The sequence below is a fragment of the Vulpes lagopus genome, chromosome 6, assembly GCF_018345385.1.
Source record: "Vulpes lagopus strain Blue_001 chromosome 6, ASM1834538v1, whole genome shotgun sequence".
NCBI classification, from domain to species: Eukaryota; Metazoa; Chordata; class Mammalia; order Carnivora; family Canidae; genus Vulpes; species Vulpes lagopus.
The window spans coordinates 12,278,288-12,294,420 of record NC_054829.1 but is presented as its reverse complement, the minus strand read 5'-3'; the positions used below and the strand labels follow the sequence as shown (position 1 = coordinate 12,294,420).

General features: G+C 43.9%; 1 protein-coding gene and 1 pseudogene across 3 annotated transcripts in view; both read left to right on the top strand.

Moving 5' to 3' along the window:
- Nucleotides 1-11,958, top strand: part of TDP1 (tyrosyl-DNA phosphodiesterase 1) — a 91,620-nt gene extending 79,662 nt beyond the window's left edge. For 2 of the 3 annotated variants that reach the window (XM_041760011.1, XM_041760012.1), the window contains exon 16: nt 7,545-11,958. In XM_041760011.1, coding sequence (XP_041615945.1) covers nt 7,545-7,636 — 92 coding nt within the window. In that variant the 3' untranslated portion in view covers nt 7,637-11,958. Of the gene's footprint in view, nt 1-2,918; nt 4,072-7,544 lie in introns of those variants that run through there. The other variant, XM_041760013.1, reaches the window with a different exon arrangement.
- A 164-nt stretch (nt 11,959-12,122) lies between these two features.
- On the top strand, nt 12,123-14,957 carry LOC121492791 (annotated as a pseudogene).
- The last annotated feature ends 1,176 nt before the right edge of the window (nt 14,958-16,133 follow it).

Sequence of the window (16,133 nt, the reverse complement as noted above, 5' to 3'; positions counted from 1 at the left end):
AGTACTTATTACATGCCAGGACCTCCTATGAGCACTTAACATGAATTTATTGATTATTGAGTCCTCACTACCCCCACAATACTGGTACTGATCTAGCCCCTACTTTGCAAACTTAGGAAGGTAAACACTTAGGTCAACTTGGTCAGGGCCCTATGGGCAGCCTTGTCTGCCCTGTCCATGTCCCCTTTACGGTCACACTATATCACCTCCCCACAGACAGCTCAGTTGTAGAGTTAGAAATGCAGGATGCACACATTCAATTGACCACAGGGACAGACAGGAAATACACAGAGATGAAACATCCCCAGGCTTCCGGCTGTGGCCTTACTGTTGGCTTCACCGTCTCACCTAGTGCACTGCTTATCATCTCCTTGGTTTGGTCCCCTCCCATTGGGCATCCTCTCCACTGCTGCCTTGTACCTCTCATCATGTCACACTCCTGTTTTAAATCCTTCCATTGTATTTCAGGAAAAAGCTTTTCATCCCAGTTAGCCTCTGATCCCAAACTCTGATTGTGTTAAGATCACTGTTAGAACTTGGTAAGAATGAGTAATGCCAGGCCCCAGCCTAGACCCACTGAAACAAGCTCCCTGGAGGTGAACTCTGGGGAAATGGGCCAAATGCATCATGTCAGCCAGGTTTGGGTGCCCTCACGCTGATGTAGTAAAGTTCGTCTCTCTGCCGCACTGGACTGTAAACTGAGAGGGACTTCAGCTTTGTCTAGCAGCCTACCTGGCATCTAACCATCATATATATGCAAGACTATCTTATGAGGCAAGTTTTTCTTTCATGGGACGATTTATGAGGATTGCTTAAAGCAGGCCTCATCTAAGCCAAGGAGTGGTTGATTTCTGGTAAAGACTACAGAGTCACAACCACCTCTTCTCACCTTCCTGTTAACCTTTTTTTGTCTGTTTCCCAAGGTAGTGTGAACCTTTGAGCCAGCATGGCAAATGATCGGGGCATAGGTATAGATATTTGCTCATTTATCGAGCAGAGTGTCCAGGGATTTGCCAATAGAGTAGTTACTTGGTCATTGTTGGCTAATTGTGGGAGAGGAGTAAATGCAATGGTGGTCTCAAAGTTACTGGCAGATGTTTGCATCACAAACCCTGCCTTGGTGAAGAATCAAATAGCTACTCATATAACAAGGGTCAGGGTTATCCTCTGCTTTGGTGATGAAATAGAGCTCATGCTACCCAATAGCAGTTTACAGAAAATGCTGGGAGAAGTCCAGCTGCACAAGATGGTGTTCCCAGGAGAAGAGAGCAAGGGCTTTGTTAAGGCCAGCAGATAGCTGTGGGGAGTCTTCAACAATGCCAAACCTTTTACGAAGCAAGCATGTCACACAGGCCCAGGATTATGGCACTCTCTCAAATCTTGTTTAACAAAGTGTGTGGTTTCAGGCTTTCACACCATCTCAAGGCCAAAGACAACAGTGTTCTGATAACTTGTTGCCATCCTTGGCATTCTTTCCCTGCACATCCCTGCCGGGTGCTGCCATTTGTGTGCTTTACACTACCATTAATCAACACCATGAACTGTCAGGAGAGCCTCTGGTCGTTTGCCAGGCCACTGTCTGAGCCACTACCTGCCTCTGTTCAGAAAGCAGAGACCGCTTCCCCCAAGAGCAGGCTGGCCATGCTGAGCAGCAGCTTCCAAGGATGGTACCTCTCAGCACACCTGCTCAGTGGCTGCTTTACTGTAAGCTGCCAACCCTTCAGAGTCTTTGTAACTCTCCTACTTATCAGGACAATTATGTGGGGACTGACTCTCAACTCTAGCAATGTATTTACACCCTACTTATGTTACTAGTATGGTTCTTTAGAATTGATTTGACTCTAGCAGTAGTGATGCTTGGTAAAAGTGATTTGTTCAGATTTTTTTTCAGTTTCTGAAACACCCGTTAAAAGAGGGGAAAGTACGTTTATTGAGCACCTAAAACATGCCAGGAACTTCCACAGGTGTGCTCTCCTTTGTTTCACAGTCATCCCTGGAGGGTTGCTTATGTAGCTAATGCCCATTTCACGGATGAGGAACCTGAGGCAAAGATCCCAGTGCTTCCCCGCTATGGTGCAGAGACGGATGAGGGCAGGATCCCACCTAGGTCTTCAGGGTTCTTTCTGTGTCCTACCAAAGCATGTCACTTTCTTCAACATTGGTCTATGGTCATTGTACAGAGACCTTTATGCCTCATCAATTATTAGCCCTAAGGAATGGAACAGCGTTTCATGGATGTGACCCTGGGCCTCTTGGTTATATGTGACCGTGGCCAGCTGAGAGCACTGTGCCATATGTTACATGTGTTGGTTTCTCCAGCTTTGTAAAAGAAGATAAGAATAGCTGCCCTTTATGAGTTTCTTTCTCTGCTAGATGCTCTCAGGCACTACATGCCTTTATCTCAACCCTCCTGACAGTGCCACAGAGCAGGTACAGATAAGAAAACTGAGGCTGACAGGGAAAGTGACTGGTAAATTTAAGTGGCAATTCAGGATGTAAGGCCTGGTTTCTGCCAGCCTGCTTCCATGTTTTACTTGCCCATGTCTCAGCGTGAACCTTTGTCAATAGCTACTGTTTGAAATGGGCAGTCGTCTGGAGTGGGTTCAGAAAAGGTTTCAACAGGCACCTGGTGCAATTCAGCGCCTGACTCTTGGTTTTGGCTCGCGTCATGATCTCAGATCATGAGATTGAGCCACATGTTGGGCTCTGGGCTCAGTGCAGAGGCAGCTTGAGGTTCATTCTCTCCCTCCTCTGTGCACATGCGCACGCTCGCTGTCCTAAAACTTTAGATAAGTGGGGGGTTAACAATTTGTAGACTCCAACACATGGGTGGTTTTATCCTGTCGGGTAAGTGAATTTTTTGTAATCCTGTTTAAATAAGTATTATATAATGTGGTTTATCTGTCTTTTCCCCCCAGATCGGCCATGGATTTGGAACATTCCTTATACCAAAGCACCAGATACACATGGGAACATGTGGGTTCCCTCCTGAGAATCTTAAAACACTGAAATTTAGGTATAAGACGTCATGCCCCAAGTATTATATTCTTATTTGTACTGGATGTTCACCCTTACAGTTTTATCTACACCCCTAACAAAACTCTGCATAGGTCGCTCTTGTGAACTTGGATATTCCTGTTACTTTGGTCATTAACAGTGTCACTAAAAAATATATTTTCTTAGTTCACCTTTTTAAGCTTTGGAATGAAAGCTATCCGATTTGATAATGTTAAGAGAATATAATAGCCATAAAATCATTCTCACAGTGATGTGGAATCTCACGATGGTGTCTGCTCTTCCAAAGTGAAGATTGTGCGTATGTGCCCCATCAGGAGAGGTGCTCTTAAACTGAACCTCGTCAGAGAAGGAACATGGTCATTTGCTCCTCACCCAGCTCTCTGAGCATGTCTCGGGGTTGCTGGCCGTGAGTGTGCAGGTGTTCCTAGCCTCTGTCACTGCAGGGTCGGTGTGGCTACCCTTCAGACACACCCAATCCCACTGCCTCTCATTGTCCTGCAGCTTCATGAGACTTTTCATCCTGGTGCCATGCTGGCTGCCTCCCTGCTTACAGGTGGGTCCCACTGGACAGGGCCACTTGCCAGTTGCTCACCCATTTCCAAGTGGATGGGTGTCTCTTTCATCCCTGTGAATTTCCAGAAAAGACAGCTCACAGAACCATAGAAAAGCACAAGTATTTTACTTGGAAGAAACCCTGAGAAGTGACCTAATTTGCTGCCTTCAGTTCACAAGTAAGGAAACTGAGTCCTCCAAAGGTTCAGGATGTCCCCCACATCACAGCTGGTTTGGGTCAGAGCTATGAGTGTCTCCACTTTACGTATGTACATCCTTCATACTTAGCAATCAAGTTCTCCTAAAATGATGTCGACTTTTCTACATGAGGCTGATTTCCAGTTTGTCTCCAGCCTCTCGATCTTACAACTTCAAAGAGTGTTGGATATTAATTTTTAAAGATTTTTGAAGATAGCTTTTCAGACTGTTCCTCAGAGGCCTATGATTTTCACCTTAGGACCTGGCAGGGCAAGGGCTCTGTCAGAAGTCTGGGAAGGCAAAAAAAAAAAAGGAAGTCTGGGACGGCAGCTGCGGGTCTTCCACCCTCCTCCTGTCCCAGACCTAGTCTATATTTTGGGATCCTGTAAAGGATATTATCTGGGATTGAGTATGTGTGTGTGTGTATGCATACACACTTCTTTAAAAATTTGAGAAACCACTGAATTATTCATCTTCCCTGTGTAATGAACCTGGGTAAACTAAGGCTGAAACCTTTTCTGACCCTGCCTTCTACTTCCCAGAACCTGTAAATCCTCTGTCATATGAGCCAGGAAGGCAGTGGGAAGGTGGTGCCCAGGGATGGCCCAGAGAAGGTGCCCGGCAGTCTGTGTCTCCAAAGGCCTGACAGCAGACCCCAGATTCTCACCAGCATGCTGATCCCATCCTGGGCAGGGGTAGGGCAGCATCAAGCAAGTGTCTCAGCAATGTGACTGTGACTGGGCTCTGCAGAATGGGTTCAGCTAATCTGGGGGACACCAGCAGATGGACAGCAGTCACTGGGTGGAGCCGCTCACATGGGCACATTACTTATCTTATCCACATCACTCCGAAATGGGTTGGAGCTCAAAGCCAAAGTCAGACTGCCAGTTTGACTCACGACTCTGCTGCTTAGGGCTGTGTGACCTCAACTGTGTTACTTCCCTGTGCTTTGGTCCCTTCAACTGTAAAATGGGGGTGGTGGCAAGACTCCTTGCAGAGGTCTCTCCAGAGTGGTGAATGTGTGAAGATGCTCAGAGCTTGCCCGGCGTGAGAACTGTACGCTGCTTGCTCCAGCCCCTGCTATAGCTGATCCGTTACGATTATCCTCATTTCCTGAGAAGGAAATCTGGACGCAGAAAGGTAAAGTGCTTGTGCAAGGTCATGCTTCTAGAAAGTGCTCTCACCATGTTTGAACCCAGGTCTGGCAGCATCTAAGCAAGGCCTGTTTGCTGCCAGGTGGCCCAAGCTCCCAGGCAGTGTGGTATCTGAGAGGGACAGTTTTACCCCCCAGTGTGCAGTGGACAGATGCTTATGTAGACTACAGAATTGGGCTTGGGTGTTACAGCACTGTCAGATTACAGTCACAGCTTTTAAATGCTCATTTTCTGTACTCCTCACAGACCAGCTTTGGTCCATGGACCATACTTTAGCATTCCCCCACACCCAGTGGGGACCCAAAAAGGCCCCCATAGTAGATAACTTACCTGGAAGCAGACAAGATCTGTAGAAGGGGTGGATAGGGGTATCAAGGTACAGCTAGGGGAAGCCATGCTCAAGGGTTATGCACTCAGTGGATGTCCAGACTCATCTGCTAACAGCAGCCTCCTGTGCCCCTTACCCTGGTCTGCATGGTTCAGCGGTTTAGTGCCTGCCTTTGGCCCCCAGGGCATGATCCTGGAGTCCCAGGATCAAGTCCCACATTGGGCTCCCTGCATTGAGCCTGCTTCTCTTTCTGCCTGTGTTTCTGCCTCTCTCTCTCTCTCTCTCTCTCTCTCTTTCTTTCTCGAATAAATAAATAAACATTCTTTAAAAAGAAAAAAGAAAAAACTATGCCCCAAGAATAATCAACATGGGAACACAAAAAGCAAGCAGATCTACCCCATCTGGTCTTTTTTTTTTTTTTTTTTAAAGGGGACTGAATTACCCAAAGTGCTATTTAAAAAAAAAAAAAAAAACAAACATTCCTGTTAATGTTTGAGGAAATTGCTTCCATTCTCAAACCCCATTCTCAGGTTGGGGTTTATATTATTTCTCCCTGACTCAAGGAACACTCGGCTCCCTTGTGTCTACAGATAGCTGCTGCCGCCCTTTATCCTCCCCCCACCCCTTTTAGGTCTGGAAACACCGTCCAGGACTCCCTGCTGAGGGCAAACATCCACATCAAGGGTCAAGTTCAGCAGCTGCCTTCAGCTCAGGCCCTGGGATGGAGCCTGAGTTGGGCTCCCTGCTTGGCACGAAGTCTGCTTCTCCCTCTGCCAGGCTCCCCCTACTTGTGTTCTTTCTCTCCCTGTCAAATCTTCTTTTTAAAAAAATCCACATCAGAATTCAACTTCCTGCTTCTTCATAAACTAATACAGGAGACTTCACGGCTGATGGAGTGTCTCTGCATATGGACAAAAAGAACCGCTGCCTTTTTGTGATAAGTTTTCTCTTGATCTTTAGAAAGCTTACCTAACGTTTTTTTACAGAGATGGACACGTGGCCAGAAGTCTAAATAAGATTTTCATACTAGAAGATGCATTTCAACAGAATATTCTGAATGAGCGTTTAAGAGACATAAAAGATTTTTAAGGCAGAAAATTGTCCCTTCATATAGCAACTTAAGTCACTTGGCGGGAAGATTCCATGTCCCCTCCATCTTTCTCATTCTCTTATGAAGAGAGGAATGGTCTTCCACCAGCTGCTTTTTGTGGGGTGAAGGAGAGAGAGGATTTTTAATTCTTTGATTCATTTATTTTAGAGAAACTTAAGCACTTGACTCCCTACTGAGCACAGAGCCTGATGCAGGGCTCCATCTCTGACCACAATCACAGCCTGAGCTGAAACCAAGAGTCAGACACTTAATATGACTAGGCCACCCAGGCACCCTTAAATTATTTTTTATCACACTTCTGGGAAAGGCTGCCTGGTTTTAACTATAGTTGATGCAAATCGGCCTTAAAATTCACTGATTCGGGAGGCTGTATTTTTCCACATAATGTAATAGCCAGTGTTTCCCGAGCTCTTCCTACATCTCCAGCTCCTATGCTTAAGTGCTTTACATTTAATCCTCACAGCGGCCTTCTGTTAAATAACATCCATAAGGTTCCATAGTGACCGTGAGCCCACCTTTGTTTCCTGGATTCTTGTGTAGAAGTTAAACAGTTCCTAATAGTAAGTTACTAATACGTGACTCCCAATGCATATGGTTTCTGCATCCAGTTTGGCATGCTGAAAATAATCTTGGATTTCACTTTGTTGCAGCTGTTTTTCACATAAATTACTCTCTAGGTAAATGACTTATTAGTCCACGGTGAAACCATTTTTGGGTGATCTAGATGTTTGATTCAAATCTTAGGACGTTTTACTTTCTCATAACTGAAGAATCAGAGCTGTAACCAAACCCTTCCTTGAAAATCCTCGCTTTTGACAAATACCTCAAAGAAAAATGTTAGAAAGGCATTCTTTATTTATATCCATAAAATACAGTAATTGTATTGATAGATGAATGTAGATGAATGATGTTCATTATAATGACAAAGTATGACTGCAAAAGTGCAGGAACTCAACGACAAATAGCTTAAATATTGTATAGGATTAAATCTAAAATTCTGTTGATAATGTGCTATCTTTACATGTATACATAGATCCTATTATAAAATTAACAAATTTTCCAAGTTTAGGAACCCACTTTTTTCCAAGCAATATCCTGGATGAAAAAGTACTACAAACAAAACTACAATTTCTTACTGCATTTTTAGCAGCTAGTAAGTTACACGTCTTGGTGGCTCTTACAGGTCTTAAGGGTAATGTGCAGCTATTTGCTCCTGGGAGATGCCAGCAGTGCCCACAACTAGTGCCCAGTGTGAAGGCCGGTGACCATCTCTGAGCCCAGACTCTCTACTGGTTCCTGAGTAATAACATTGACCAGCAAGTACAGAGCACTTCATGTGTGCTAGATACTGTTTATGTCTGTGTATTAACCAAATCTTCATCATAACCCAATGCTCTTAGCCACTTTATAAATGGGGGAATGAAGGTTATTTGTCCGAAGTCACACGCTGGCAAGGGGCAGTACTGGGATTCGAACCCAGGCAGCACATGTGGCAGATGTTCCCAGGCTCCAGCAGGCCTCATATACAGGATATGTAATGGTAGCTACAAAACCAGGTACACATTCATCCCCTGTAACAGCAGATCATGTTTGGCATGCTCAAACCAGCTATGCATGCACAAAATCAACAACCAAATGCTGCATTTGTATGCGGGTCTGAGTCACGGGGTGATTAAAGCCCGAACCTGACCATGAAACTGGTTCCTCTCAAGTGAGAGCATGGAGAGCTAAAAGCATGGCCACATTAAGAATGTTCTCTTAACTTCCCTGACTGAAACCTGCTGTTCCCACAGACTTGATCTAAAGATTTTATTTTGTATTTATTCATGAGAGACACAGAGGGAGAAGCAGGTTCCATGCAGGGAGCCTGATGTGGGACTCAATCCCGGGACTCCAGGATCACGCCCTGGGCTGAAGGCAGCGCTAAAGCGCTGAGCCACCCAGGCCACCCACACAGACTATATCTAAAACTGCAGAAGGGATTATGCCAAGTGTCAAAAGAGAAGGCAGCACAGAAAATGCTGGGGGGAGGAGGATATGAGGCAGCTCAGGAGATGAAAGATGATTGGCTAGTGCAGTAACGTAAGGAGGGGTAGCAGGCAGACACAGAGACCACACAGTGCTAAAGGCCACATCCGTACTTCAGAGTTCTCAGCAAGTCCATCTCAATGGATAATTGAATTGCTGTATCTCAAGTGTTTCCTGTGCTCTTAGGCCTACCAGAAGCCCTCTGAAACTAGTCTAACCAACCCTAATCAGTCTAAGGCACTGTTCCTTGGTCCCTGTGTAGCAAAGTTCTCAGAGCACTCCACTCTGAATAAGAACTGGAGTCTTTGATACACATAAAGAGAAGGGAAAGGCAAGGGAAAAATTGCAGCCATAGGGACTCTATTACAGGTATAGTCAACCATATGTAATTATACGCATCACAGCATGGGGCAGACGATACCTCATGTGATAGGAAGGGTAAAATAAAATTCAAGGTCCTAACTAGCAAGTTTTCCTTTCCAGCCCCAAGGGCACAGTTGATGCCACTGCGCATGCCCTCGGTAGCTCTTCGCTCACAGGCGCTTTAGAAATTAACATGGTAGCTGAATGCAGATTTTGTTTTCTTCAGATAATTGACATTACTAAAGTTTAAAGGCCCCTAAATATTTGTTATTCTGTACTTTATCAATATTTTTATGAAAGAATGCATTAGGATGCTTTTATAGCTACAGAAGCCAGATTAATTAGGCTTAAACAGCAAAAGACTTTAACGGAGTCTAGCAAATGCTGGAGCCAGATGACTGTAATGTAACAGCCTCTCTCCAGATCTGGAATATCTGCTTTCAGGAATATGGAGATCATTCTCAAGCAAGCTTTCTCCACCTGGAGGCTGAAATGCCCCCACACCCTTTCTCATCCCAGGATCCCACATTATTTCCAGGTAGTTATTTAAAAAAAAAAACAAAAAAATTTCCCAATAGTTACAGCGAAAGTGCCCAGATACACTGGATGGGCCAGGTTGAGTCACATGTCCATCCCTGGTGCAAGCATGCCAGGTTAAGGGACTGCCCCTGGCGAGGGGTGCAGTTGTGGAGCTCACCAAAGACCAGTGGAAAATGCCTGATGGGCACTCCAGAGCAGGAAGTCTCTCTAGGTGAGGCACCAATAGCGTGCGTGCCAGGGGAATCTTTTAATGCCTCATCATTCAATAGTGTGTGCAAGTGTGCAGATTTTATTTAAAAGCAAAAGTTAACCAAGAAGGAAAAATTTTAAGTCCAAGTTTCTCAAATTTGCATAAATCTTGTAACCTGAGTTTTCTAAAAACTGCCGGTCAACATTTTAATGAATCATGAAATCAATTTAGGGAGTCAGGGCCAGCAGTTTTCAATGAAATCTGGTAGAAAATCTGAAAATATCTGTAGCACCAAGTGAAGTAATTTTTTCGATTTACACATTTATGAGTGCCTTCAGGGTAACAACATAAAATGTATTCTTTCCCCGGTTTGCTAGTTCTACCTCACTGAGTGGAGACAGTTCTGTGGATAAGGGCTTGAGGTTGACAAGCCTGAACTGTGACTCAGCTCCAAGCCACTCAGGACTCAGAATTGTCTGATCCTAGCTGTGCCATCCCCACCATGAGACCTTAGGCAAGTCATGTGATGCCTTTAAGTCTTCATTTTCTCATTTGTTAAGTGGGGCCTAATACCTATCCTTCCTGCCTCATACAATTGTTCTAGGAATCAAATGAAAGGGTGCTTTTAAACATTGGCAAGAATTCCATAAATCTAAGTTGTAATGACTCTCATTCTCAAAAGTGCTTGGGATTGGCAGTCCCCCTCTGGGGCACTCAGGATGGTAATTCAAATGCAGAAAATCAAGCCCACACCTTTGGAAAATTTAGCATTTTTCTACAAATATTGCTTCTAATTGACTAGATACAAGTTACTTCTGGAAGATAGGTAGATTTGAGCCCTGGCAGCAGCAGGGGATTCTGTTCACAAGGAAATCTGCCTCCCTGGACCGTCTCAGACATTCTAAAGAACTCCATAGAACTGCCGTGCAGACCTCCAGTCCTCTAAGTACCAGATCCACATTGCCTGCTGCCTGTTGGGTGAGACTGAGGAATCCTTGCTAATGTGACCCCAAAGGGTGAGTTGACACTTCATCCCTGGAGGAAGTCCATTTTACAAATGAAAAAAAAAAAAAAACAGGCTGCAGGAGGTATGGGAACCTGCCTAAGGTTGCATTCTTGAAGATCACACGAGCAAGCTCCTGCCTCCTCAACTCCTCTGCTACTAGAACAGGCTCAAGAGATGAGCATCTGTAATTGTGCTGAGATGGGCAAAATCTGCCTTTAGGTAGGAGAGTGGTCTCATTGAGCCACTCAACACCTTTCTGCCGACAGCCTGAACACTTCTGAAGAGCCCAGCCTGAGCCCTGGCTCCTCTTCGCCATTATTCTCTTCTCTGGCGTCTGGGTCACACTTGGCAGTGGACAGCCTCTCTCCCTGGTCTCTAATTCCTATTCATGGAGTGGCACCCTGGCCCCCGCTCAAAGTGTAGAATTGGGTGGCCTTAAAAATAAGTTCAGGAGTGAGGAGAGGGGATTGGCTGCATGCGGGAATTTTGGGGGCAATAGAATGTTTCTATCATGATTACAAAACCCCTTGAGTTGATACACCAAATTGGTTAACTTTTCTTGTAAATTATAGCTCTAAGTTTATTTTTTAAAATTCAAAGAATGCACAGTCCAGCTACCCACTCATTGTGTGTAAATTTTACATTAAAAGAAGAAAACTAAATTGTTGAATTCTAGTTAATTATACATACGACCGAAGTAAGTTTAGGGAGAAGCAGTAACGGCTGCGGTTTATTCTGAATTGCGTGGAAATAAGGTGTATCATTGGATAGAGTTATAGTGAAGTATAGGAAAATTTAACTGTACAATCCAGGCCACCGCTTTAAAATTATTTTACCTTTGGTGTGTATGTTTGAAAATTTCATTTTATAATGTGGGAGAAACCAAATAACTTTAGGTTTCTGGCTGGATCAAAGAGCTCCAGTTGAACCAACTCTTTCACAAATAAAAAATATAAGCTCTGGGAGAAAAGTCTTTAAAAACCAGCTACCGGAAGCAGGCAAAAACTGAACGGGAGTCGTCAACTGGAAGGAAGGCACCACATGAGGGTAGTTTCCTGATTTTGTTTCTGTGTCACCACTTTGGGCCTGAGGTCAGGTCTCCATCAGCACCATAAAACCTCCAGTGGGAATCTTTCTCGGCTTACTGGCTAGAAGATTGAGTACAGGGTTTGGAGCAGCCATGGTGTCTGAGCATGAAGGAACAGAATTCAGTTTCTACAACACATCATAAATTATATATCAGTTACAACATTTAGGATATAATCCAAAATTACCCAATATACAAATAAAGAGAAAGACATGGCTTGTTCTCAAAAGACAAGCAAAGGAAACCAAAAGAATCTCCAAAGAGTGTTTAATTAAAGCTAATAAAATTGTGTTCAAGAGTATAAAAAAAATTAAGATTTTTATTAGAGAGTGACAGAGCACAAGATGGGGAGGGGCAGGGGGAGAAGCAGAGGACCCACTGTGTCCCATTCTGGGACTCTGGGATCATGACCTGAGCCAAAGGCAGACGTTTAATCAACTGAGCCACGCAGGTGCTCCCCCCACCAAATTCTTTTCTTTTTTTTAAGGATCTTATTCATGAGAGAGACAGAGAGGAGCAGAGACATAGGCAGAGGGAGAAGCAGGCTCCCTGTGGGGAGCCCAATGTGGGACTCAATCCCAGGACCCCGGGATCACACCCTGGCCGAAGGCAGACGCTAACCACTGAGCGACCCAGGCATCCTAAATTCTTATTTTGAATAAAAAGCAAATCTCAGCAGAGTAGTAAAAATTCGTTTTAAAGAATTGAATGGCAATTTTAGAACTGAAAAATCTAATGCCTATATATTCGGGGTGGGGTGTAGACAGTTTCTCCCTCCTCTGTGTGCCTCCTGTACTCTCATGTGACCTCCACACTCAACACACTTCTGGTCACCAGATGTGTGGGGTTTTTTGCCATGGCAAGCAATCCTGAGACCCCAGCTGGGTGTCCTACAATTTAAATTAACACAATCTGCCTGGAGATCGCGTCAGATCCCACAGGTAAAGGTCTCTCAAGACCTACCCCCCACACACACCCCCGGCCTTCAGGTGCCAGTTACAAGTCCAGGGTATCACCTGTGCTTCTGACCCATCTGCTATAAATCCGAGGTTCCCATTACCCCTCAGGTTTGATTAATTTCCTGGAGCAGCTCACAGAGCTCGGGGGAAACACGACCAGTTGGTTAAAGCAATGATACAGACGAATGACCAGGCAAAGAAATACGTGGGGTGAGGTCTGGGAGGGTCCTGAGCATAGGAGCATCTGTCCCCGTGAGTTAGAGTGCATAACCCTTCCGGTGTGCATGTGTTCACCAACCTGGAAGCTCCTCAAATCCTGCACTTTTGAGGTTTAATGGAGGCTTCCTCACAGAGGCATGATCAATCATAAATTCCATTTCCAGCCCCCTCCCCTCTCTGGAGAATGAGGAGAAGGGGCTGAAAATTTCAAGTTTCTAATCATGGTTGGGTCTTTCTGGTAACCAGCCCCAATCCAGGAACCACCCCTCTGCCCCTCAACCCCAGAGTCACTCCAGTAGAACATAAGGTGTTCCTAGTACTGTTACCACTTAGGAATTTACAAGGGTTTCAAGAGCTCTGTATCAGGAACTGGGGGCATGAACCAATATGTGTATTTTCTACTATCTCAGAATCTGAAATTAAAAGGCTTCAGTAGATGGGCTTAGTAGCAGACTGGAGATGACTGAGGAGTCAGGGAACTTGAAGGTAAAACAGATAGAAATGATCCAATCCAAAACACTAAACACTGGGGATGGGGTGAGAATTCAAGGTTTAACATCTGTGTGATTGGGTAACCTGGGTAGGTTAGCGGTTGAGTGTCTGCCTTTGGCTCAGTGTGATCCCAGGATCCAGGATCAAGTCCCACATTGGGCTCCCTGCGGGGATCCTGCTTCTCCCTCTGCCTGTGTCTCTGCCTCTCTCTCTCTCTCTCTTTCTTTCTCTCTCATGAATAGATAAATCTTTAAAAAAAAAGAAAACTGCGATTGGCCTCCTAGGAGATGAGTAAGTATGGGGCAGAGAAAATATTTAAAGAAATAATGGCTTAAAATGTGGTGAGACATAAATTTACAGATATAAGCAGCTCAGTGAATAAGCGACAGGGTAACACAAAGAAAACCCCGCTGGGTGCCTCCTAGTCAAACTCCTGATGACCAAACTTAAAGACAAAAATCTTGAAAGCAGCTAGAGGGAACAGGAGCAATGATTTGAATGACTGCTGACCTCTCATCAGAAGACAGCACAAAAGGTCTTTCACATGCAAAGAAGAAAGGTCACCGCAGAAATCTATATCCACTGGAAACATCCTTCAAGAATGAAGATAACCATATTATCAGATCAAAGAAAACTAAGAGAATTTGCAGATCTGCCCTGCCAGAAATGCTAAAGGAAAGGACATTCTTCATGCTGAAGGAAGAACTTACCAGAGAGAAGCTCAAATATTCAGGAAGGAAAGAAAGCTATCAGAAGGAGCAAATATCTGCACAAATATAAACGACTTTCTCATAAGAAATCTATATAGCAGAGGTGGAGATGGGCCAGGCCTTGTGCCTGGTGGGTGTTCACACAGGCTTGGGGTGCTGCAATGGAGCAGGTGGGTCTTTGCCCCGGTGAATGCGCATGGCTTCCTGTTCTTGGCTGGGGCCTTGCCTGACCCAGCCCTACCATGGCTTCAGCTTTGGTAGAGGCCTCATTGGCTCTGCTATGCTAGCCTGAGGACAGGAAGCTTCTTTAAATCAATGCTGACTGCAGAAACCTAGGGTCACTCCACTGCAGAGGGTGGTTGGAAACTACAGAAGAATCTAGAAGAGGTGAAGGTGCTGCTGGAAAAGACCACTAGAAATGGCTAGCTGAAAACTCCAAGATTGAGACAGAAATTAAGAACATGATGCAGCAGAAATCACAGAAAGAAGCAGAACTTCTTGACAAAATCTGCTGTTTGCTCCCATCAGAACAGGATATACCGTAAAAATCGATAGTTAGGGATGGGATCCATCAGATAATGTAATACAGACTTTCACAAACTTAACTGGAGTTCATCAACTCCTCTCTGTGCAGGTGCATTTCACAAAAAGGTCATTTGATCTTTTTGGTAAAGAATATAAATGAGAAGAGTTACTCCATGATTGTGAACCATCTCTTGAAACCCAGCTCTGTGGAAGGCAATTCAAAAAGAAGTCAAACAGATACAGTTCTCACCTTATAGAGAAAGAAAGCAGAAAACACACCGCGGAATTACCGACTCGGGTTGAAAAAGAATGCCAAGAGAAAGAAATGCCCTCCTATGACACTGAAACAGATCCTAGTGAGAGACTAATGAATGTTCTAAAGAAAATTTACGAAGATGGAGATGATGACATGAAGTGAATCATTAATAAAGCCTGGGTGGGATCAAGATAGAAGCCAAATGAGATACAGAATTTTGAGACTTTACAGTCATTTTGGGAACTGTGATGTGGAAAAATTGATGTTTCCAATAAGGAAATGTTGGTGAGCTGCACAGAGAAATGTGACAGGTAACTACTTACACAGCCTCCTTCTAAGTAAAGGCAATGAATTCTCCCATTTCCTACTGGAGGATTTATTTAAATAAAATATGCCTATTAAACACTTTCCCCAAAGATGGTTTCCTTGGTAATCTGTACATTTTGTTCAAGAAAGGATAATATACATTCTTGTGTAACAGGTGAAAAAGCAACTCTTGTCTAATGATAATGCCATGTTGTATTTTTGTTCATCTAAAAGGTAGAAAACGAAAGTTTTAAGTTCCTGACATCAGTTCTGACCAATGTAAGAATAAGTAAAAATAAAACCTGATTTTTTTGCATAAAAACATATGGCTATTTAAACAACAAAAAATTGTGGGGTTTTAGCATATGGAAATGTGATTTGAATGACAACCATAGTATTTGTGGAGAGGAGGATGGGAAATGAACCCATGTAGTTGCAAAGTTTATATATTCTACACAAAGACGCACAGTAGTAACTCTTAAAGGGCTGTGAAAAGCTAATAACACTTAAAAAATTTCAAGATATAGAGCTAAAATGGAATTCTAAAAAAATACTCAGTTAATCCAAAAGAAGATGGGAAAGGAGGATCAAAAGCCAGTGGGGACAAACAAAACAAATAGTAAGATGGTAGACTTGAATCCAGTCCCTTAAGTCACTACATTAAATATAAAGGGTTTCAACCTTTGTTGTCTAAGATGATAGCCACTAGAGACGTGTGACATATCAACTTCAATTATTAACATTAAATTACAAATTTAGTTCCTCAGTGGCACACAAGAGCTTAATAGTCACCATATTATACTAGTATATCAAACAGCACAAATATTTACAAAATATTTCCATTATTGCAGAAATTCTATTGAACAGTGTTGATCTGATCAATAAGGTTAAAATGTACAGATTGTCAGACCTGACCAAAAATCAAATCAAACCAAACAACCAACCAGAGCACAGACTAAAAGTAAATGGAAAAGATACCATGCGAATGTTAAATACAAAAAGCCTGTGGTGGGACGCTGGGTGGCTCAGCGTTTGAGCATCTGTCTTTGGCTCAGGTTGTGATCCCGGGGTCCTCGGATTGAGTCCCACAT